Genomic DNA, 23,548 nt, shown 5'->3' with positions numbered 1-23,548 from the left:
GACCAATAAGATGACTATGTTCATATGGCTAAGGATATATGTTTATAACCATACAAATAAATTATTGTATATTATTTAGCTGGATAAGCTGTCCATCTTTTTAAGAAATAAACATGTAGTTCAATCTGTCATCTAGTTTAACTCTCATTTTGTTATGTCACTGAAGTTTACTTATCACAGTTCAGATTCCCTGAAAGAGACAGAGTTCTCAACATGTAGTAAATCAAAATATTTATTGTACATAACACCTTACAAGCCTTGCATGTTTGTTAATATGTTTTCCTTTTTAACAGTAAATTTGATCCCACTATACCTCAGTAAATGTGTAGTCTGACACTTAGCGAGAGTTTGAAGACCAAGTACTAACATGAGTTTTTCACTCCTACCTTTCATTTGTATAAATGATAGAATTTACATTTTTATATTAAAACTGTTCTCATCTGTAACCATTTGTACAGTTTTCACTATCTTTACTTATACTGTCCTCACAGAAAAAAATTTTCTTTATCTCCAATATTGAAAATCATTCAAGTCACTAACAAAGTAACCAGTAAGGTGCTTCTCTTTGTCACTCTGAACCATAAAGTAAAAAAACAGCGATATGACATTTGAAAAAAATTACATTGTATATTTGTAATAGTAAAACAAGACAGAGGCAGTAGGATATTTAATAAGGACAAGTTAAAGGAATAGTATGGTAATAAAAATCATTGAAGTTCCTGACAATGTATTATATTTTTCTTATGAACACAGTTTTTTTTCATAAACATTAAGTAACATAAGCATGCTTTCTTACAAAATTTATAAAATTTGAACATTTTACCATGATGCTATCTTCATGATTTTAAAATGATGCTGCAAATGTACTAGTGTGATGTGATATGCATGATTTAAATAAATTAGTGCTAATCTATTACTGTCATGTTATCTTTAAGATATAAATATGTTGCTGTTAATAATAATCATACCAATACACTACCTTGATGTTACCTGTAGGCTTTAAACAAGTTAGTGCTGGTCAACTACCTTGATGTTATCTGTAGGCTTTAAACAAGTTAGTGCTGGTCAACTACCTTGATGTTATCTGTAGACTTTAAACAAGTTAGTGCTGGTCAACTACCTTGATGTTATCTGTAGGCTTTAAATAAGTCAGTACTAGTCAACTACCTTGTTATCTGCAGGCTTCAAATAAGTTAGTGCTGGTCAACTACCTTTATGTTTTCTGCAGGCTTTAAATAAGTTAGTGCTGGTCAACTACCTTGATGTTTTCTGTAGGCTTTAAATAAGTTAGTGCTGGTCAACTACCTTGATGTTATCTGTAGGCTTTAAATAAGTCAGTGCTAGTCAACTACCTTGATGTTATCTGTAGGCTTTAAATAAGTCAGTACTAGTCAACTACCTTGTTACCTGCAGGCTTTAAATAAGTTAGTGCTGGTCAACTACCTTGATGTTATCTGTAGGCTTTAAATAAGTTAGTACTATTCAACTTTCCTGACTTTAATATTTAAATATGTTGTTGCTGATACAACAATATGAAAATGTTCATAACTTACACATGTTGGTAAGACTGATGTCACAATTCAAACTGTACATTAAAATCCAGTACAGTGAAGATGTTACCCATGAAATTCACAAATAAGTTATCTCAACAGAAAATGTTTCTTCATTTTTATCTTTTTCGTTGTTAATGAACACAAACACTTCCTCTGTGGTTGGCTGATGCTGTGGCAAGAAAGTTAACCCAATCATGTGAGTCTCACCAGGCTGTAGGTTAAATGGCTTGTCCAGAGGTTGTACAAGATCAGGTCTGCTGCAGTAAACGGTAAACATCTTGGACACAGCATAAGGATTTTTGTAAGAGATCCACTACCAAAAGAAACTATGGTAAAACACTAAGGCTTTTATATGTTACAAGTAATATATTATTATTACAGTTATCAATACACAGAATCAAGAATGTTAGTTAATAGTATAAAATGTACTTTCAATAAATTATGTTTGTGACTGTTCCACAGAAAATATTCAAAATTATCACTTTTTTGAAGTTATATTTTTGCCTAATAACTTACAATAACTTTTTATACTAGTGTCAATTTTATGCATTTGAATATGATATTATACATGAAATTAACAAATTCCAAAAAGAAATATTATACTTTATGATAAAAACAAAAAGACAAAATTGCAAAGTTTCAAACACCATGAACATTTAACAACAGCTCAACTGTACCAACCTTCACATAATTGAAAAAAAACAACACTTCATAAAAGGAACATGTTAGCTAAGAAAAGCAAACAAACACATTAATGGAACAACACAGTCCTTACAGGAAAGAAAACGTATATCACTGAAAGATGAGTCATCAACATGTGAAAACAGATTTTTTACAGCAGTATATAAAAACATAATATTTAGGGACATCTTGAATCCTATTGGTCTATCTTGGTTAAGGTAAACTAAAACTATGAATAAATAAATATTTGAAAATCTTAAAACCAACCCTTACCATTTATACACTTATCAAAATTTCTCTTAAACTCACTTAAATTTACTTCTTTCACAACATCCAAAGGCAACCAATTCCAGAGACCAACCACCTTGTCAAAAGTATAAAACTGTCTTAGGTGATTCCTACCCTGCCAATATTTATACATGTGTCCCCCTAGTCCTGCTATTAAATATGAAAATAATAACACATCAACAATATCAATTCATTTTATAATCTTAAACATTTCAATCAGTTTCCTCCAACTCTTCATTTTTCAAGAATACACAATTTGAGAGAGATTTCAGGATCTACTTGTATGACAACCCCTCTATCCCACGAACCATTCTAGTAACCCATCTCTGAACCCTTTCCAATAAATTAACGTTTTCCTAAGGAAAGGAGCCCAAGACCAAACAGAGTATTCCAAATGTAGCCTAACCAGTGATCTTTACAATGAAATTATAACCTCTTTAGACTTGTATTTAATATTTCTATAGATACAACCTAAAATCCTGTTTGTCCTACCACTAGTAACAGCACACTGCTTGGATGGTTTGAGAGACTGATCAACTATTACACCAAATCCTTTCCTTTCATGACACTGTTAAGGTTATTCCCATCTAAAATACACCTATAATTCAAATTATGATAAACCACAACATTATCTTGCATTTATTATAATTAAAACCCATCTGCCATTTATTTGCCCAATTAAATAAATGATCTAATTTTTTCTGTAAAGCAGAAACACCTCTTCACAGCTAACAATACCTAAACCCTTAATGCTGTCTGCAAATTTCAGTAATTTATTAACCACTTCTTCATCAATGTAAATAAGAAAAAACAAAGGTCTTAAGACTGAACCCTGAGATACTCCATTTGTGACATTCAACAAGTGTGACTGAACTCCATTTGTAACAACACTCTGTTTTCTTTTATCCAGTCACTCTTCTATCTAATTAACTAACCTGTGGAGATAGTTCATTTTACAAGCTTACCCTAATCTACATAAGTAGTAACCTTTTCACAGAGCAATGAGAACTTGCACCAAGATATTCCCACCCTCTTGATCATTTCTGTATTTGAAGTTAAAAATAAATTTAAAATAGCATTGCTTCTAGTAAGTTTCTTGATTAATTGGAGAAGAAAGCCATCCTAAATAGTTTCCAGAAATCTTTCTTTCCTCATGGTTTGACTTTATAATTTCTCAATTTATGTGCTTGAAATTAAAATTTACCCATAATTACAACTACAATAATCGCTAAAATATTCATTTCACTGTAAAGTTTCTCACTAATTCCACCAGTATCAGTTGGTTGTCTGTAACATATTCCCACTATAAACCTATTCCCTTTATATGATATTATCTTTGGTAACCTCAACAGATGTAACTCACAGTTTACATATAAAGCCATTGCTTCTCCACCTTTAATGCTTTATCCAAATTAAATAGCTTGTAATCACTTATATCAAAAAATTACTGTTGTCACAGTCACCCATGCTTAACTTATTCCCATTATATCAAAATCTACCATTTCTACCAGTGCCATAAAATCATCTATTTTATCCTGCTAGCATTACAGTAGTAACGATTAAGCTCATCTGTACTTATTTTCTATGCTAAAGTTTTCTACATGTTATTTTTTATATTTAGTTTATCCTTTCTGTCACCATTGTCTAGTCCTAGTTTAAACCTTTCCTTATGGCTGAATTAATAGCCCTTGCAAACATGCTAGATGCTTCTCCTATTGAACTGATCCCAAAGTTCAACTAACCACTCTGCTCAGTCTTACATACTAACCTAAGTCTAGCATTTAACCATAGTGACCTACTTATAACTTCATTTCCACAGTTAATTCTGGGCAGTAGTCCTTACACTATTAAGTTATAACCTATTTATTTAAATACCTTTATCAACTACTTATACCTATTAATCAGCTCCTCTGATCTACCTCACCAACATCATTAGCCCCTACATGCACCACAAAAACTGCATAATTGCTTCATGACATTTCTTACTCTGTCAGTTTTATCTTTCACCTGTTCCTGAGTAACATGAACTGATTATTTTCTTCCTAATTACCTCACATACTATCCTATTCACATGTCTTGACAAGTACTCACCTATAACCTCATTATCATTCATATCCTTTTCTGACATTTTTCTTTTCCTTATCTCCAATAATTCCTCACCTAAAGACGCCAAGGGCTGAAATCCACTAATTTTAGCCCTAATAGTACTCTAACTTCCTGAAAGTAATTGTTTGTATTCTTTGCATATAAAAGCATAAGCTCCTCTTGGAATCCTGCTGCCAATACCCATAGTCTACACTTCTCTTCATATATTGTCTCAACTTTAATTATGATAGCTTCCAACTTTTCCATTTTCCACAAACTACACTTCTCTTTATCTATTGCCTCTATTTTAGTAATGATAGCTTCCAAGTTATCCATTTTCTACAAACTACACTTCTCTTTATCTATTGCCTCTATTTTAGTAATGATAGCTTCCAAGATATCCATTTTCTACAAACTACACTTCTCTTTATCTATTGCCTCTACTTTAGTAATGATAGCTTCCAAGTTATCCATTTTCTACAAACTACACTTCTCTTTATCTATTGCCTCTATTTTAGTAATGATAGCTTCCAAGATATCCATTTTCTACAAACTACACTTCTCTTTATCTATTGCCTCTACTTTAGTAATGATAGCTTCCAAGTTATCCATTTTCTACAAACTACACTTCTCTTTATCTATTGCCTCTACTTTAGTAATGATAGCTTCCAACTTTTTCATTTTCCACAAACTACACTTCTCTTTATCTATTGCCTCTACTTTAGTAATGATAGCTTCCAACTTTTCTATTTTCCACAAACTACACTTCTCTTTATCTATTGCCTTTACTTTAGTAATAATAGCTTCCAACTTTTTCATTTTCCACAAACTACACTTCTCTTTATCTATTGCCTCTACTTTAGTAATGATAGCTTCCAAGTTATCCATTTTTCCACAAACTACACTTCTCTTTATCTATTGCCTCTACTTTAGTAATGATAGCTTCCAACTTTTTCATTTTCCACAAACTACACTTCTCTTTATCTATTGCCTCTACTTTAGTAATGATAGCTTCCAAGTTATCCATTTTCCACAAACTACACTTCTCTTTATCTAATGTCTCTACTGTAATTACAATAGTTCACAACTTCCACTCTCACTTACAAATTGCACATCTTCACTACTACTAGTAGCTTCCTTAAAACTACTCACTAGTCCCACATTCCAAATAAACCCAGTTATTGCATCTAACTGTGAACACTTAACTCCAACACTTTGTATATGTAGCCTAGAAATAAATACTCAACAGTAAACAACAGTTGCCTGTTACCAACACTATTATGCCTAATGTTTTAGAATCAAATATAGTTCATTTTTTATTGCTACTTCATGTTTACACTAAATTAATTAAGTTTAATTTTATAGAGAAGAAACAGATGCTTCTTAAACTGCCAAAAATGACTTTATAAAAAACTATAGGGTTCCATACCTTGGTTGTTGTCTTGGTTATAGGCAAGTTTATCTGAAACCCCTTGGTGACTGGTGGTTTTTGGCACATCAATATTATTAACCAAGTGTAGAGTGACAGTTGACAATCAGTGTCAACCACATTAACAAGTAAGTGCCTGTGGATTGAACATACATAAAGATGTATATCTAAGCTGGCTTATAAAGAATGGAATCATTAAAATATTCTGTACTATTCTGATTAAACACTAACAGTGGATGTTGCAGTTTAGATTGTCAGCTGTGATTTTGTATAACACATTACCTAATTAAAAACTAACAGTGGATGTTGCAGTTTAAATTGTCAGCTGTGATATGTATAACACATTACCTAATTAAAAACTAACAATGGATGTTGCAGTTTAAATTGTCAGCTGTGATTTCGTATAACACATTACCTAATTAAAAACTAACAGTTCAAATTGTCAGCTGTGATTTCATATAACACATTACCTAATTAAACACAAACAGTTTAGATTGTCAGCTGTGACTTCCTATAAGACATTACCTAATTAAACTCTAACCGTTTAGATTGTCAGCTGTGATTTCATATAACACATTACCTAATTAAACACTAACAGTTCAAATTGTTAGCTGTGATTTCATATAACACATTACCTAATTAAACACAAACAGTTTAGATTGTCAGCTGTGATTTCATATAACATGTTACCTAATTAAACACTAACAGTTCAAATTGTCAGCTGTGATTTCATATAACACATTACCTAATTAAACACTAACAGTTCAGATTGTCAGCTGTGATTTCATATAACACATTACCTAATTAAACACTAACAGTTCAGATTGTCAGCTGTGATTTCATATAACACATTACCTAATTAAACACTAACAGTTCAGATTGTCAGCTGTGATTTCATATAACACATTACCTAATTAAACACTAACAGTTCAGATTGTCAGCTGTGATTTCATATAACACATTACCTAATTAAACAACTAACAGTTCAGATTGTCAGCTGTGATTTCATATAACACATTACCTAATTAAACACTAACAGTTCAGATTGTCAGCTGTGATTTCATATAACACAAAATCAGTTACTCTTCTTCATACACTTTTTTCACTTCAATTTGAGGAAAATGAAAAAAAAACTCATTTACTGATGAGAGATAAAGAAATAAATACAAACTGAAAGAAACTCTCTCTCTGTTTAGCTGTTTGTGAACTGAAAAAGATTCCATTTTCACTCAAACATAAACAATTGTGTGGAAACTCTCTATTTGGGTAAACAGCTATTTATAAACTAAAGGAAATTCACTTTTCACTCAAATATAGACCACTTTTGTAAATTGAAGGAAATTATCTGTTTAGATAAACAGTTGTTTGTAAATTGAAGTAGACTTGCTCTCTGTTTACATAATTAGCTGTTTGTAATCTAAAGGAAATTCACTTTTCACTTAAAAGTTAAACAATTATGTGTAAACCAAAAGAAACTAACTCTGTGTTTAGATAAACAGGTATTTGTGAATTCAAGGAGATTCACTCTATGTTTAGCACTACATTACAGTTCTAAATAACTAGCCTGTTTACCAATGTGACCAAACAGGTGCAAATCTCTTAATGAGTCTACTTAACATTAAGAAGATATGATTCTCCAAGTCAGTTCACTCACTGAATTGGTAATAATGGGAACAGACATCCACATTCGTCGCAGCTGAGTCAAGGTTACATTGTCTCAATCAACGACTGGCACATTCTTGCCTGGACAGCTTAAGATGAATGATGAACATAAATTAATATGACTGTTCATGTAGCTGTCCTGTTTAGTGCAATATGATAACTTAGGTGGTTGTAGTGAGGAATTGGTATGAATGGAAGAATGAGTTTCATCATGCTTCCAAGGGCTGTTTGATGACACAATTATGTGACACTGTACAATCTTTAAAAGATTCAATTGCACCAAATTCTGTCCTGACACATCATAATCCTTGGGTTCTTGCTGCTAAAACTGGTAGAAAATAAACTATTTAGGTTCTGAACTAGCTTGGTATTCTCTGGCACTGAATATTTCAGTTCACCACAAGATATCCATGTAAGTAAATGAACTTGACAGCAAACATACTGTATGAATACATTTTCAGTAACATTTTTAATAACAAAATTCTCCATCACCATTCTTCTATCACATGATATCTGTTCACTTCAACAATACAATTTTTTAGTAACTTACAAAATAGAAACATTTTAATCTCCAGCCTTCCTGGTTTACTAAGATGTGAATAATTCTTGATGACAAGAAACCCACTTGAAATAAAAACGTATCTCAGAATGGCTGGTATGGGTACTAACACTTTTATTGCTAAGCAAAGAACAATGTTTCAACCTAAAGATGATCTAGGAAGTTCGAACATTAACAATAAAACATGTCTACTCTATATACTAACTATTATGGTTCCTGTACAGAAAAGATAAAGACTTACCATTTACATTAACTCATATGATATCTTGATATAGTATATGTAACAAAAATCTACTCTATGTACTAGTTATTATGGTACCTGTGTTCAGGGTGTAATGGCCTGATGACCAACTGAAGTTCATGAACAGTTCCAGGAACAAGAACAAATGGTTCTGAAGGATACAAATTCACTTCTTCAGGATGAGAAGTAAAACACTTAACCAGTCGTGTTGAATGAGTACCTCTGAAATATTTAAAAGAAAACCTTTAACAAGTTTTTCAAACAATGAAACAAAAGACTGTTTATTTAATCCTATGTGAGACTCTTAAGTGAGGTGTGAACAAAAATACAGTGCATTATCTTAAAACATATTTAAATATTCCTTTAAGGATTTTTTAAGCAGAAGTTGATTCATTCTCATGTTCTAATGGTTATTCTGACTCAGAATTAACATTTTGGCAAGGTTATATTTGTTTCCATCCAATCCACAGAGAAGATTTCAACAGAATCAATCTTAGATAGTTGTTTTGGTACAGAAAGATGTACACAATTTTATAACCTAAAGCAAAAAAGAATTCTTTAGAAAAATTAAATGTCTTATATTTTACCAAAAACAGCTCGGCCAGACGTTCAGTAAAGTGTAGGAATCAGTGTTAGTTATCTATATATTCAATTACTCAACCAATTACCATGATATTCTACAAGTGTACTTGTCAATTAGCAATCATACCTGCAGTAAAACATTTCTCTTAATGCATTTCTTGTAAACTTAAGCCTACAAGTTACAATAACGTACATGTGAAGGTAGCCTGTACAAATGTAAGGAAGAAATGAACTAATCTGTTATTGTTTACATTCAAGTTTGTTTGAAGTTAAGCACAAAGCTACACAATGGACTAGCTGTACTTTGCCTATCACAGGTATCAAAATCTGGTTTCTAGCTTTGTAAGTCTGCAGCCATACTGCTGTGCCACTGGGGGGTTGCATCAAAGTGACTAACAAACTTCAGAAAAGAATGATTTTATTGAGACCTGATATTTCAGTTTAAGTCAAATCATGTAAAATCATGTAAAAATACTAACTGCTGACTGAAAAGAACAAATGTAACAATTTAAACCTGCTTTGTCATGTTAAATAGAAATCAAATGACTAAGCAACAGAAAACGGCAAGCAATGAAATAAAGAAAATGAAAAATGACAAACTGGCTGAGAAAAAAACATTTACAGCAGTTTTAATGTCATTTGCTTGAATTATGCTTATTTTATCAGTCTAAAAACATTTAAGCTATGCTTTCTTACAGGTATTATGTGTTAGGTCAATAAAACCTGGTCTAGTTTTAACTTTTTATAGAAGGTCTGATAAAGACACTCATGCAACCTTGTTTAATAAAACAACACATATGTAAACTTACTTAACATGAAGTAAACAATAAAGTAAAGTAGTGATGTTTATAATCTTATACAGAGTGTGAACTAGTTATGAGCATTCAGTGTGACAGTTTTATGAGCTGAAACAACGAAACATACAAAATTCAACTATAAAACCTGTACTAAAGAAATGAGTAGTTAAAATGTATTTATATAAGTCTAAGAAATATGCTGCTGAAGCTAAATTATTGCAAATATAAAGTTGTAATGAAGACAAACGTAGCTGATTATGCAGAAACTTCTGAATGGGTGTTCACAAAGTGATATGCAGTTATGAACAATCCATGCATGTGTATTTTAGATTTAAATAAGTCAAGAAATCCCACAACAATTGTATTTAGTGTAAAGTTGAAGTGGAAGCTTCCATGTGATGACAACAGTATTGTGTCATTTGTGTTGGATGCTCATTCCATTAAAAATGTTTTATTAAGCATGGTTCTGAATGGAAAAGTGTACCTTCTTTGACAATATTTTCACAGCATGCTTTAAATGTTACATACAGATACCTGAGTACAATGGTGTGGACATTACTATTGTTCAATAAAATTTATATTGTTAGATGTGTTCTTTTCAATTCTCAACGACAAGAAACCCACTTGAAATAAAAATGTATCTCAGAACGGCTGGTATGGGTGTTTACATTTTTACTGATAAGCAGAGAACAACATTTTGACCCATCAATTAAAGTGTTAATACCCATACCAACCATTCTGAGATACATTTTCAATTCTCAATTTATATATATGTGACTGTAATCTTTTGAGAAGGGCATAAGCTGAAACATTGGGAATAAAAAAAATTATTTTTTCTGAAGTATTTTAGTTTATGTTTTTCTTTGTAACTGTGATTTCAATCTTTCAGGTACCCAGTGATGACATAATTTTGTCAAATTGTTGTAAATTTATAACAAAGTTTCTTCATTACAAATTCAAGCAGTTTCCAAACTTTTATTGTATTTATCTACTTGAATAACATACTTCCACATTGGAGGATCTTTCATAATATATAGGATGAATTAATGAAAACTCTGGATCATTTAAGAAAAGAAAACCTTAAACTGAATCCCAAAATATTGTGAATTATTTTATCAACATGCAAGCTTCTATATATTTGAAAGATAAAATGTCTACACATCCAATAAAGATCACCTTTCTCAATATCTGAATCAGTTATGACTTCTTAATATTGCCAGTTTGTAATATTTTATAACATAATTAATACCATACATATACTACTTGACAGCCAAATAAATTTTGTTGGATTGTCGACTGTGAACAAGTATTTAGAAACCTGAACAAAAACCAACTATTCACAACTCCTGTATAAGTATACACAACTCCTATTTGAGCACAGACAACTACTATATAAATACCCCAACTTCCATATTAGTACACACAACTACTGAAGATTCACCCATATCAGATACAGATACAAGTTCTTTTTTGTGTTCCTCATGTAATCACCAGCTATAACAAGATAATGTATGCTACAGAAAGAAGATATTATAAAACCCATAAAGAGTAACCATGTGTTGTTTGAGCTCCACATCATTTCCATATTTATATTATAAAACCCATAAAGAGTAACCATGTGTTGTTTGAGCTCTACATCATTTCCATATTTACTTATATGGTCAAAAGTCCAGAGATCATAAAGCCTCGAAGTGATTAGTGAATTTTAAAATCCAGAAGGCCCAATAGCAAGATGTAGCATATACATGCTGCTGTATTATCCTGAACATCACATGATAAAAGTGTAAACATTGAAAAGAGGAAAGCACAAGCTAGTAAAGATAGCCAAATTAAAATACAACAAAGTACAGTTCGAGATGTGACATCCAGAAATGAAAATGGAAAACTAAGATTGTCAAACTTTCAAATGAAAGATGCTTATGAAAATGATGTGAGTTTGAAATGAATTATACTAAAAATCAAGAACAGAGCAGAACCATCAAGACAAACAGTTGCTCCAAACAGTCTGAAGACAAGGATGTATTGGGCACAGTGGGATCCTTTTCTGCTTCTAAGAGAGCTTGTTATGGCAAAAAATAGTAAAATACCAGTGGAAAGAAAAATGATTATACTGGAGTAAATAATAAAAAGCTGTTATTGAATGTAATGCCAGTTACCTGTACAAAATTCATACAAAAGATTCCAACCGTGTTAAAAGTGAAAAGGTCTATAAAAAAGCAGTATGGGTAGCTAAAGCAGTAATGTACTACAGAACCATTCAAGAAAGCTGGTTGGTCCTTTGCCATAGAGTAAACGTGGGAATAAACATTTTACAGCTATGATGGACTATTTCATGAAAAGAACAGAATTACACACTATTCCTAACCAAAACACACACTCAAAAAAGAAACTTTGGCAACAAATTGACTTTTAACACTTGATAAATATAAAGGGCTTTTATCCTTGTGTTTTGATACCAGGGATGTTATGTGTTTTCATACACAAAAACTTGACTCAGTTTTGGCATAAAAAATCAAGGACAAAAGCCCTTCATCCATCATCTGATAGCAAAGTAAAAATATACATTGTATGCACACCACTGATCTCATTTACGTGTGTTACCTACAAAGACTTAAATCAACTAGTGATATGATTATAATTCTGATAAAAATGAATTCTATCAAGATGACATAACATAGCTACATAAACCTTGTTTCAGGAGAGGAAAAAAACCTAACGTTATGGTGCTGAAAACAGCCATGCACTATTCTGAACAGAATTAATGATGTGGTTTAAACACAGAAGTATTAGACAATCCAACTCAAATGTCATTCATGGTGATCATCTTCGAAGGTATGTCAATGAGGGAAGTTTTGACGGGGTAACTCCAACAAAGAGTTTGTTAGCAAAAATTTAACCTACTGAAGAAGACTAGCCCAGTGGCAAAACAGACAGTGATGACAAGGGACAAGAGATTATTTTGTTTGTATGCCATGGGCAGTGAAAACCACAATGAGTGGAGAGTTTAGTGTAGTGCTTTGTCTTTATATCAAGATTGATCAAGGGGTTCTGCAATTCAGGAAGGAGGCACTGCTGTAAGCTATATTTTCAATGTTATTAATTACAGGGTGCATGATATTAAAGTAGGCCTAGAACACTTTGAATATTCTGGATGATTTTATAAAAATCTAGCAACTTTTATGAATTTCAAGAAGTTAGACATCAGTTATAAATACAAATTATTGAAGTAGTAATAAATGCCAAAATGAAATATTCATCACATGAATGCTGAGTCATTGTTGATCAAGTTAGTCTTTCACTTGATAAAGTGTCAGTTATTCAGTGAAGTATATAAATCAGTATTAGTTATCCACATAATCAGTTACTTGACCAATTAACTTTTAGAAGTTTACTTGTATGTTAGTTGCAGTATTATTATGGAACCCTCTATTGAAGAATTATTTTAAACTCAAACCTACAAGTTACAAAAGTGTACAACTGTAAAGTTGGCCTATATAAATGTCAATGGAGAAATAAACCAACAACACAAAAAGATAAACTGTCTGCAAGACATCAATCCACCCTACTACATGTGTACAGAAAGTAAAAATCTAAACTATAGGTTACTTTAACTTTCTTGTTACCTGATAATCAGTGATGTTTGCATAGACTGGCCAATGACACATGACAGGTCAACCCTTCTTTGGGGATGAACCCACACCTCCCACGTTTGTACAGGTTGAGACAAATATGAGTCGCTGTAGACAAAGATGTAGAACCTTTTCTTAGAGCCAGAATTACCACATGAAGCCTGCAAGGTCAAATTTATAAAGTTGTATTTTGTCTACAAAGTAGTCATAGTAAAAAACTTCTGTTGATCTATAAAAAACACAGCTTAAAGACTTCTGTGATAGCACAGGCATTCTCCATACATAGCTTAAAGACTTCTGTGATAGCACAGGCATTCTCCATGTTTCAAAAACTATTTCAAAAAGTTAAGTTAGGCAGGCATTTCTTAATATATTTTTAACTGATTTCCCAGAATTTATTCACAAAGTATCACATACTCCAGTCATTGTTTACTGCATGATATAGGAAATACTGTTTCTGCTGATCTCTATCAATTTTATTCTGAATTATGTCATGAAATTTGGAGAAAAGCATTCTTATTCCTTCCTATTGTTTCAGTTACAAGTTTCCTATACTGAAAACGTATTTCAGATAGTTACTTTCTTCCTCTCACAAGATTAGCTATCCTTGTTCAGTGCTGCTCCCTATAATGTGACACAAGATTAGCTATCCTTGTTTAGTGCTGCTCCCTATAATGTGACACAAGATTAGCTATCCTTGTTCAGTGCTGCTCCTATAATGTGACACAAGATTAGCTATCCTTGTTCAGTGCTGCTCCTATAATGTGACACAAGATTAGCTATCCTTGTTCAGTGCTGCTCCCTATAATATGACACAAGATTAGCTATCCTTGTTCAGTGCTGCTCCCTATAATGTGACACAAGATTAGCTGTCCTTGTTCAGTGCTGCTCCCTATAATGTGACACAAGATTAGCTATCCTTGTTCAGTGCTGCTCCCTATAATGTGACACAAGATTAGCTATCCTTGTTCAGTGCTGCTCCTATAATGTGACACAAGATTAGCTATCCTTGTTCAGTGCTGCTCCCTATAATGTGACACAAGATTAGCTATCCTTGTTCAGTGCTGCTCCCTATAATGTGACACAAGATTAGCTATCCTTGTTCAGTGCTGCTCCCTATAATGTGACACAAGATTAGCTATCCTTGTTCAGTGCTGCTCCCTATAATTTGAACTTCTTATTTATGCATCCCACAAGCTTTCTGCTTCCTTCTATTGGAATCAAGAGATTCCAATGCATTTTTCATGTGCCATCTCTCCATCAATAGGAGCATAGTACAATCACATGACACATGTGACTCTCTCTATGTGCCTCTTCCAAACTATCACTAAAGTTTAGAGAAAAGATAGAACAATCATAAGGTGGGGGGGGGAGATATGAATGTGAGTGGAGAAAAATAATTATATGAAATAAATTTCCAGTATAGAAGAAACATACTTTTCAATATGGTACTTTTCTTCACTCATAACATTAGCTAGCATCCCACAATGATTAGGAGGAGGGACTGGTGCATCAAAGAATAATGCATCCTCTAAAAGTGTTCAAAGGATACCTCTGTAGATGACAGAGTCATATTGGAAAATCTGAAGAGAAAAACTGCATCACTACTGACCAGGTATACTCTCTGCTCATGTGTAGAATGTATAAAAGTCAGTGTGGAAAAAGAATGGAGCACATATGAGTGAGAGAGAGAATGTGATAGTAAAGTGATCTCAACCATAAGAAAGATATTGTAAATCACTCCCGCAACGAGAAAAGTGGGTAAACAAGGATGTCTTTCTGGCTGTATGATGGCCAGAGTGAAGTGGACTGTATTCAGCAAGTCAACTGCATCTAAAACCTCCTTGCAGAGTACCAATATCAGTGTGAAAGTAGGATGGAATCATACTGTCTTCACCTCAAACTCAAGAACCAAGGAGTTGAGAATCATTGTTTCCTGGGTGTGACACAAGAATTAGGTCTGAGCTATTGATCCAGAAACTTCATATTCAGCATCAAAAGGATTCTATCATGTGCAGTCAACTCCTTTAATCATAAAACTAGCCTGAACCATCCAAATGGCATTAATATCTCCATAAGAACAGAGAATGAGAGATACCCAAGTTCTTAACTAGAACAAACCCACCACTCTGATCCACAAAACAGACATAATAATCAAGGAAGAAAGATAGACAACCTAAAACTTGTGTTTATTGGATCACTCTAAATGCAGTACTAGTATATAGGATACTAATATTCATGAAGTGGTAGGATTAAGGCTCCCAGTCAAATAGGTGAACAGTGGTTGTGTAAATGTTATCAGAAGGCCATGTCATCTAGCAAGGTGACAGCTCAACTCCTCTTAAGACTATGTCTCATATACATGGTACAATCCAGAAAGGACATATTTATGTAGGAAAACACTGTGAGGTTATTCACCTACAAGCCATCTTGTGAAACACTCCATATGAATGGTGAACATTGCAGAGACATGGAAGATAAAATGTGAGTCAACACAGCTATACAGTATGGATTTGGAGTTAACAAATACCTGGTCAGGCACCATGTGCACCAAATTTTTAAGCATAACCATAGGTGCTATACAAAACTCTAATGAAGAGCAAACTACGACATGATGGAGGCAGTGAGAAATGAATGTATTGGGAATGGTCCACATGTCAGACTGCATAATCTCCTCTACTGGATGATGAGGATGAGAAGCAAGGGAAAGTGTGTGTTGGATCTGATGGAAGGACAACTAAAACCAAGTCCAGAAGGAAAAAGATAGAAAGGAATAAGCCAAATAAACCACAAGATGGAATCCTTGTGGGAAGGGTAGAATGTGAAAGATCATTATGGGAGTAGAATTGCCAAGGAATCAAGAGTCAGGAATATTACCACAGATGGGATCAATGTGGGCTATATAAGAATCAACAGTATGAATCAGAATCAGAAACATATCCAGGTCTCAGGGAGGGTAAAGATAGAAATTAGATGGAAATAGGAGAAAGTGGGAACAGCCACCCCAAGTTACCAAGGTCTTTGAGAGAAAGAAATAATCCAGATAAAAGAGAAGATGGGTATAGTGATAAAAATTACATGAGACACCAATGCCAAACAAATACAACTGTAAATGACAACAGGCAAAGAGAAGGAATCATGTTTAATGGAAAAGAAAATACATGGAGCACAAGGAAGTGGTTCAAACAAAGGTAAACCAAAGGAATGTTGGACACCAAAATGACCCAATTCAGAAGCTTAAGATGCTAGGAAAGAAGTATCTGGAAGGAGTGTATGAGCAGAATAAGGACATGGGGAAGTAAAACCTGACATTGGAAAATGAAAGTTAACAAATAGATAGCCATCCAATGTCCAGAAAGCAAATAGACTGAATAATTACAGTTAAAGAGCTAGGTGAGAAATGATCCCCACATAAATTACATTACCCTTGGCAGCAGGAAATTCCCTGGTGGGTTACCAAGTGTTGAATACATTTACCCCGCATAGGTGCACTGCCATGGAAGATGTATGGATTGAACTACCTAACAAGAATGTGAGTCAACATGTGAAACTGGATCACCTTACCAAGGACTGAATGAAGGCCAGGAGTCAAAAAGTAGAATGTGAAGGTTGGGGTGTAGGACATGTGAACGAGAGCAACAAAAAGAGGAAGAAACAGATGAGAGATGAAGGAGTTGATGAAACTTTGAAAACCAAGGCTGAGATGACCAAGAGGGTACAGTCAGGCAGAGATTACAATGAGTGAAGTGAACAAGAAAAATCATGTGATGAAGTAATGGAGTGGATGGGTACACATAAAGATACATCAGTGACAAATTCAAGTTGAAGATATCAACTGTCAGAGGCAGTGTATGATATACAGGTGACCAAAAGAGAGGTAACATTGTGTTAAAGCCTGTAGCAAAAGCAACTCCTTAGAGGAGAACCAAACTAATGTTAAAAATATTGATAAAATGTAATGCCCACTCCATGGGATATATCAAGCTGGGCATGAAAGATAATCAGTAATGAGACAGAAAGCAGCATGCATATGACATGTAATAAAATGAATATGAAGAATGTGGTCCAGAATAAGAGATTCAATGGCCAGAAACTTAGATCTATGACTGGGTGCTCTGTGTGTGGGCAATAATGTGCGATCATATAGAAACATCTGAAGAAATTATCCAAGATAATGTTGGGTGAGAAGAAGGAAATGACATAAGGCCCAACAAACACACAGAAGTTCTAGAACAGTGAAATGAAAATCACATTTGTCAACAGAACAATGGCCTGAAGTTCCCCAGGGATTGATCCATACTCTCCATTCCCAAAGGAATGTGTTCATGAAAAGAAGCAGTACACCAGCTGAAATACAGGCTTAGTCCAGCCACAAAAGAGGATTGTTGTGTATGGAAGAAGGAAGGGAATTGGGGGTGGAAAAAGGATACCAATCAATGTTACATTGTTCATGAAGTACCCACAGAATACATCTCATATGGGCACAACCAGTGTCATCATGGAAGACCACATCCCATAAAATGATAAAACTATGTGAACAGTAAGTAACAAAACTGAGAAGGCATAGCGAACTAAAAGTTTATTTCAAATAGGTTGGAAAGACAAGGTAATACTGACTGATATTCATGTTGAAAAAGGCTTCACAAATGGACAAGATGTTGAGTGGGTTCTAGGAAGGATTTCTCCAATTTGAATCACTAGGTTACCCAAGCCACCAAAGAAAGTAGTTCCCATGTAGAATTGGCCAGTTCCTGTTAGGTATGAACCAAAATAAGCTAGTTGTCCAAGTAAAGGTGAAATCGCAGCTCCTGAGCATGAAGATGCAGTACAAAAACTCAGATAATTTGATCAAACATGTAAAGCAGAGACACAAGAAAACTGTTAAACAATCCCAAGATGGATAAGCCAATACATGTAAGGTAGAGACATAAACTGTTAAACCATGCTGAGATGGATAAGCCAATACATGTAAGGTAGAGACATAAACTGTTAAACCATGCTGAGATGGATAAACCAATACATATAAGGTAGAGACACAAGGGAACTGTTAAACCATGCTGAGATGGATAAACCAATACATATAAGGTAGAGACACAAGGGAACTGTTAAACCATGCTGAGATGGATAAACCAATACATATAAGGTAGAGACACAAGGGAACTGATAAACCATCCTGAGATGGATAAACCAATACATATAAGGTAGAGACACAAGGGAACTGTTAAACCATCCTGAGATAGATACACCAATACATGTAAGGTAAAGACACAAGGAAACCGTTAAACCATCCTGAGATAGATACACCAATACAAGTAAGGTAGAGACACAAGGAAACTGTTAAACCATCCTGAGATGGATAAAGCAATGATAAGGATGTGACTGAAGTGCCAGATGTACAAGTAGGAAACTTTGGAGAAATACCTTTATGTTATTCACAACCCAGAAAAAAATGCCCACCTCAGAGTGCATAAATACTCCATTGTGACCTGGGATAGTAAAAAGATACAGTTGAGGTGAAATAAATCAACTATCAGCCACAAATACCTGGTTTTCTTGGGGACAATGAAAATGGTGGGAATAAAATATCACAAGGTAAGAAAACTGAAGTAGGATCTTCTTTTAAAAAAGAAAACTAAAGTATGATTTATATCTAAAGGAACTAAAGTAGGATTTACATCTAAAGTAAGAAACAAAAGTAGGATCTTCATTTAAGAAAAAAACAACTAAAGTAGGATTTACATCTAAAGTAAAAAACTAAAGTAAGATTTACATCTAAAGTAAGAAACTAAAGTAAGATCTTCATTTAAAACAAGATTATGAATGCAGAATTATCATTTAAGGTAATACTAAGTCGTATCTCCATTTAAGGAAAGAAAACCAAATTAGGATAATCATTTAAGGTAAGGTAATAAAACTAAAGTGGGATATTCATATAAGATAAGGTAATAAAACTAAAGTGGGATCTTCATTTAAGGTAAGAAAAACTGAAGATTGCAATTTAAAAAGAGAAAATTAAAATAAGATCTCCATTGAATGAAACAAAACCACAGTAGGATTTACATTTAGGGAAAAAAATTAAAGACAGGTTTCCATTTAAAGTTATTTTGTAGCACCACTCCCAAGGTAGGAACACAAACACAGATTTCTAAACAAGGGGAAAAAATGTAGGATATGTAATGCCACTCAAGTTATGAAAACAGTAGGAAAATAACTATTAATAAATCTATAATACAACATAAAAGCTATTACAAGATCTATAATACACCATAAAAGATAATTAATGGATCTATAGACAACATTAAAACTATTACAGGATCTGTATTACAACATAAAAGACAATTAATGGATCTATAACACAACATAAGAACTATTAGAGGTCTTGAATACAGGACCATAGTCCATGTATGGAACAGGCAAAGTAGTGATAGCACCAGAGCAGATAGATTTAGCTGTGGTGTCAGTGAGCTCCTTATGGCCCAGTATCCAGAAAAACTGGATAGAAGTAGATGTTAAAGAGAAATGGGCCAGTTGGTTTTGAATATCGGCAAGAACAGAGTGTGAACCAACATGAAACAATTCCAGGGCCAGTAGAGAACTAAGCAAGTCAGTATAAACAGTGCAGTTTGAGTACTGCTTGGCTTATGTGTGATCCAGGGCAGGAGAAATGGCATACAGTTCAGCAGTGAACACAGAAGCTGCAGAGGGGATTCTGCAAGCAACTACCAAACCACAATAAACCAAGGCAGAGCCCACACAGTCACCTGATTTCAAACCATCTGTATAAATAGGAATGGAAGGATGGTTTGAAAGATTTTAAGCAAATAACAGACAGTATATCCAATCAGGAGTGTCTGCTTTTCTCAGATGGCTTAAGGAAAGGTCACAATTGGTGTGTGTAAGAGGCCATGGTGGGATGGGTCGACCAATGGATACATCAATGTTATCTAAGGACAGACCCAATTCATCCAACTGCACCTGGATATGAAGACCAAAAAAAGCAATGGCAGACAATCTGGTCTGAAAAAGTATGGCCCACCAAGGAAGGAAAACACAACCCCAGGTGAGATGCTCTGGTAAGAAACTAAGTTTTCAAGCATATAGTAATGACAGTTGCAAATAGCAGAGGTGGAAAGGAGGTTCATGAGATTCTATGTATAAGCTCTGAACTGGATAAGTGCAGAAAGCCCCAGTGCAGAGCCGAAGTCTTGATAATAATGGGGTCCAGCATCTTTAAGGCTGAGGTTCTAGCAGAGCTGTAAACCAGTGATCCAGGGTTGAGTTTCAATTTAATAAGAGCACAATATACCTTTAGCATAAAACATTGATCCGCTCCCCAAGTGGTGGAAGAGAAGACATGGAGGATGTTCAGTGCTCTTGAACATTTGACCTGTAGCTACTTGATGTGTGGTATAAAGGTCAGCTTACAGTCAAAGATAAGCTCTAAGAACTTTGTCTCAGGAACCACAGGCAGCACAAAATCACCAACACGGAGTTAAGGATCAGGGTAAACACCCCATATGTGGCAGAAGTGCAGGCAAACAGTTTTAGAGAGAAAGAAGTTAAAGACATTTGCTGTGATCCGCTTCAGTAAACGACTGAGGACAGTAATAGCTGCCACTCAATATACTTCATGTTCGACGACTGACACGAGATGTGAAAGTCTTCAACAAAGAGCCCGTTTGCAACAGTGAGAGGGAGTTGTTCAGTGATGGCATTAATCTTTATACTGAAAAGTGTGACACTTGAAACACAGCCCTGAGGGACCTCAAGTTCCTGTAGAAAAGAACAGGAATGTGTTGAACCCACACAAACTTGGAATGTCCTGTCCATTAAAAATTTTAATAAAAATGGGCAAATGGCTATGTAAACCATATATATGGAGGACTCGCAAAATGCCATACCTACATGTTTTATCATAAGCCTACTCAATGTCAAAGAATTTTGATACAAGATGCTATTGTTTGAGAAAGGCTTTTCTGATTGACATTTCAAGTCAAATCAAGTGGTCTATGGTGGAGAGCTGTCATCGGACCCTACACTGGGTGGGCAAGAGGATGTTATTCGATTCGAGGAACCAAACAAGACAAGCATTAACCATCCTCTCTAAGGTCTTACAGAGACAGCTTGTCAAAGCAACTGGATGGTAGTTTGAAAGAATCTTGGGATCCTTCCCAGGCTTAAAGAAAGGTAGGACAAATAGCCTGGCACCAGGCATCAGGAAAAACATTCTCCTGCCAGATCCGGTTAAAACAATCAGAAAGATAGCAGGAGAAGCAGAAGATAGATGGTGCAGCATTTCATAGTGCACATCATCAGGTCCAACCGATGTACTGCCAGACCTATGAAGGGCCAGTTTGAGTTCCACCAGTGTAAAGTGATGATTATAATCATAAAGACAATCAGCTCGAAGGGAAAGAGGTGATAGTTCTGCCTGAGTCTTGATAGCTAAGAAGCTGGAGGAAGAAGCAGAAGTGCTAAATACCCAGCAAAAGCTTTCACCTAGAGTATCTGAAATGCTCCGGGTGTCAGCTACTTCCTGGCCATCAGAGAGCAAGATCGAGAGGGGAACAGGATTATATTAGCCACTGACTCTTCGAATCTTGTTCCATATGACTTTGGAACTGGTGGTAGAAGATATGCTGGTCGTGAACTTAATCCAAGATTCATTCAGGATTTTACATCTTACCCACAGGCATGTGCAGAGTCCTGCTGGAAAGTGATGTGGTTTGAGTGTGTGGGATATCTATGGAAAGTATCCCAGGCCTGTTTTTGAGCCTTCTGTGCCATGTGGCAGGCAAGATTCTACCATATCATAGAAAATGTATCAAGCTTTTAGGAATACATTGAGCAGCTGCTTGTATATCACAGTCAGTTACTGCTGCCACACAATTGTCTATTGAGGCTTACAGACAATGGCAGGATCAAGTTCTGTGAGTGAAAGAAGGCCAGTTTGCGTGATCCAGCTTCCACTGGGGCATGTGGGATGGGTGGCACTGACCATGGCCAGTCTCTCTCAAAATTATAAGAAAATTATTACTGCCTCATGGATTATTGTCAATCCTCCATGAAAAATGGTAGAATAGTGAAGGGGAGCAAATTGAAAGATCAATAGCAGTAAAGGACTGACTAGGTGCATGAAAATAAGTAGAAGAACCAGTATTGAAAAGAGAAAGGTTGTGATCAGAGAGCATATACTCTACAGAGAGACCTCTCCTATCAATATCAGTACTTCCCCAGAGGGGATGATGTCCATTAAAGTCCCCCAGGATTAAAAAGGGAGACAACAACTGTTCAATGAGAGCATCAAGGTCTGATTGATCACATGTCTCTCCAGGTGATAGGTAGAAAGAGCAAACAGTGATGGTATGACCCAAGGAAACACGGATGGCTACTATCTCTCAGGGTGTGTCTAGTAGCAAAGACAGGGTGAGCACATGCTGATCAACCAACAGTGTCACTCCTCCATGCACTTATCCACCACACAGCCTGTCATTTTTGTACAAAGAAAACCACTAAAAGTTGACTGTATTGGCAGGTTTCAGGAATGTTTACTGTAGGTAAAGACATACAGGATGGTAGAAAGCAATCAATGTTTTGATTTCAACCAGATTAGAACATAACCTTTGACAGTTCCATTGTATCAAGGTGGCCATTTTTATTTATGTTTAGGTGAAATTGGTGGAGAACCCTTCTGTTTACAACGACGTCTTTTTTCTTTAGTGTCTTTATTCGAGAGAGGTCTATCAACCTCCATAGATCTTGCTTTGGGTCGATTGGACAAGTCTTTACTGTTGGAAGAGGATTCCAGTGAATGAGGACTTAAATAAAAGATCGTTTTGCATCTTGGGGTGGGAAAAGAAGATGTATCCAAGGAAATGCTTGTACCCGGAACCAAAAAAGTGGATCTTGGGATTTTTTGGAATGTATGTAAGGAACAGAGATAGGTTTTGAAATTGATTCATTAACTTTTTTTAGCCATGGAGATCAAAAGACTTTTCATTTGTTTTGAGAATGATTCTTTTGGAGGCAGATCTGTACTCCC

General features: G+C 34.8%; 1 protein-coding gene across 5 annotated transcripts in view; it reads right to left on the bottom strand.

Moving 5' to 3' along the window:
- Positions 1 to 216: 216 nt before the first annotated feature.
- LOC143249958 (nephrocystin-4-like) overlaps positions 217 to 23,548 on the bottom strand; it is a 94,757-nt gene continuing 71,425 nt past the window's right edge. For 3 of the 5 annotated variants that reach the window (XM_076500593.1, XM_076500596.1, XM_076500595.1), the window contains 4 exons: positions 13,501 to 13,667; positions 8,577 to 8,720; positions 6,037 to 6,172; positions 217 to 1,866 (listed from right to left, as the gene is read on the bottom strand). In XM_076500593.1, the coding sequence (XP_076356708.1) occupies positions 1,630 to 1,866; positions 6,037 to 6,172; positions 8,577 to 8,720; positions 13,501 to 13,667 (684 nt within the window). In that variant the 3' untranslated portion in view covers positions 217 to 1,629. Of the gene's footprint in view, positions 1,880 to 6,036; positions 6,173 to 8,576; positions 8,721 to 13,500; positions 13,668 to 23,548 lie in introns of all 5 variants that reach the window. The other 2 variants (XR_013028049.1, XM_076500594.1) reach the window with 2 other exon arrangements.

This window comes from Tachypleus tridentatus, chromosome 4, assembly GCF_004210375.1.
Source record: "Tachypleus tridentatus isolate NWPU-2018 chromosome 4, ASM421037v1, whole genome shotgun sequence".
Taxonomy (NCBI): domain Eukaryota; kingdom Metazoa; phylum Arthropoda; class Merostomata; order Xiphosura; family Limulidae; genus Tachypleus; species Tachypleus tridentatus.
The sequence above is the reverse complement of the archived record's forward strand: the minus strand, read 5'-3'. Positions and strand labels throughout refer to the sequence as shown.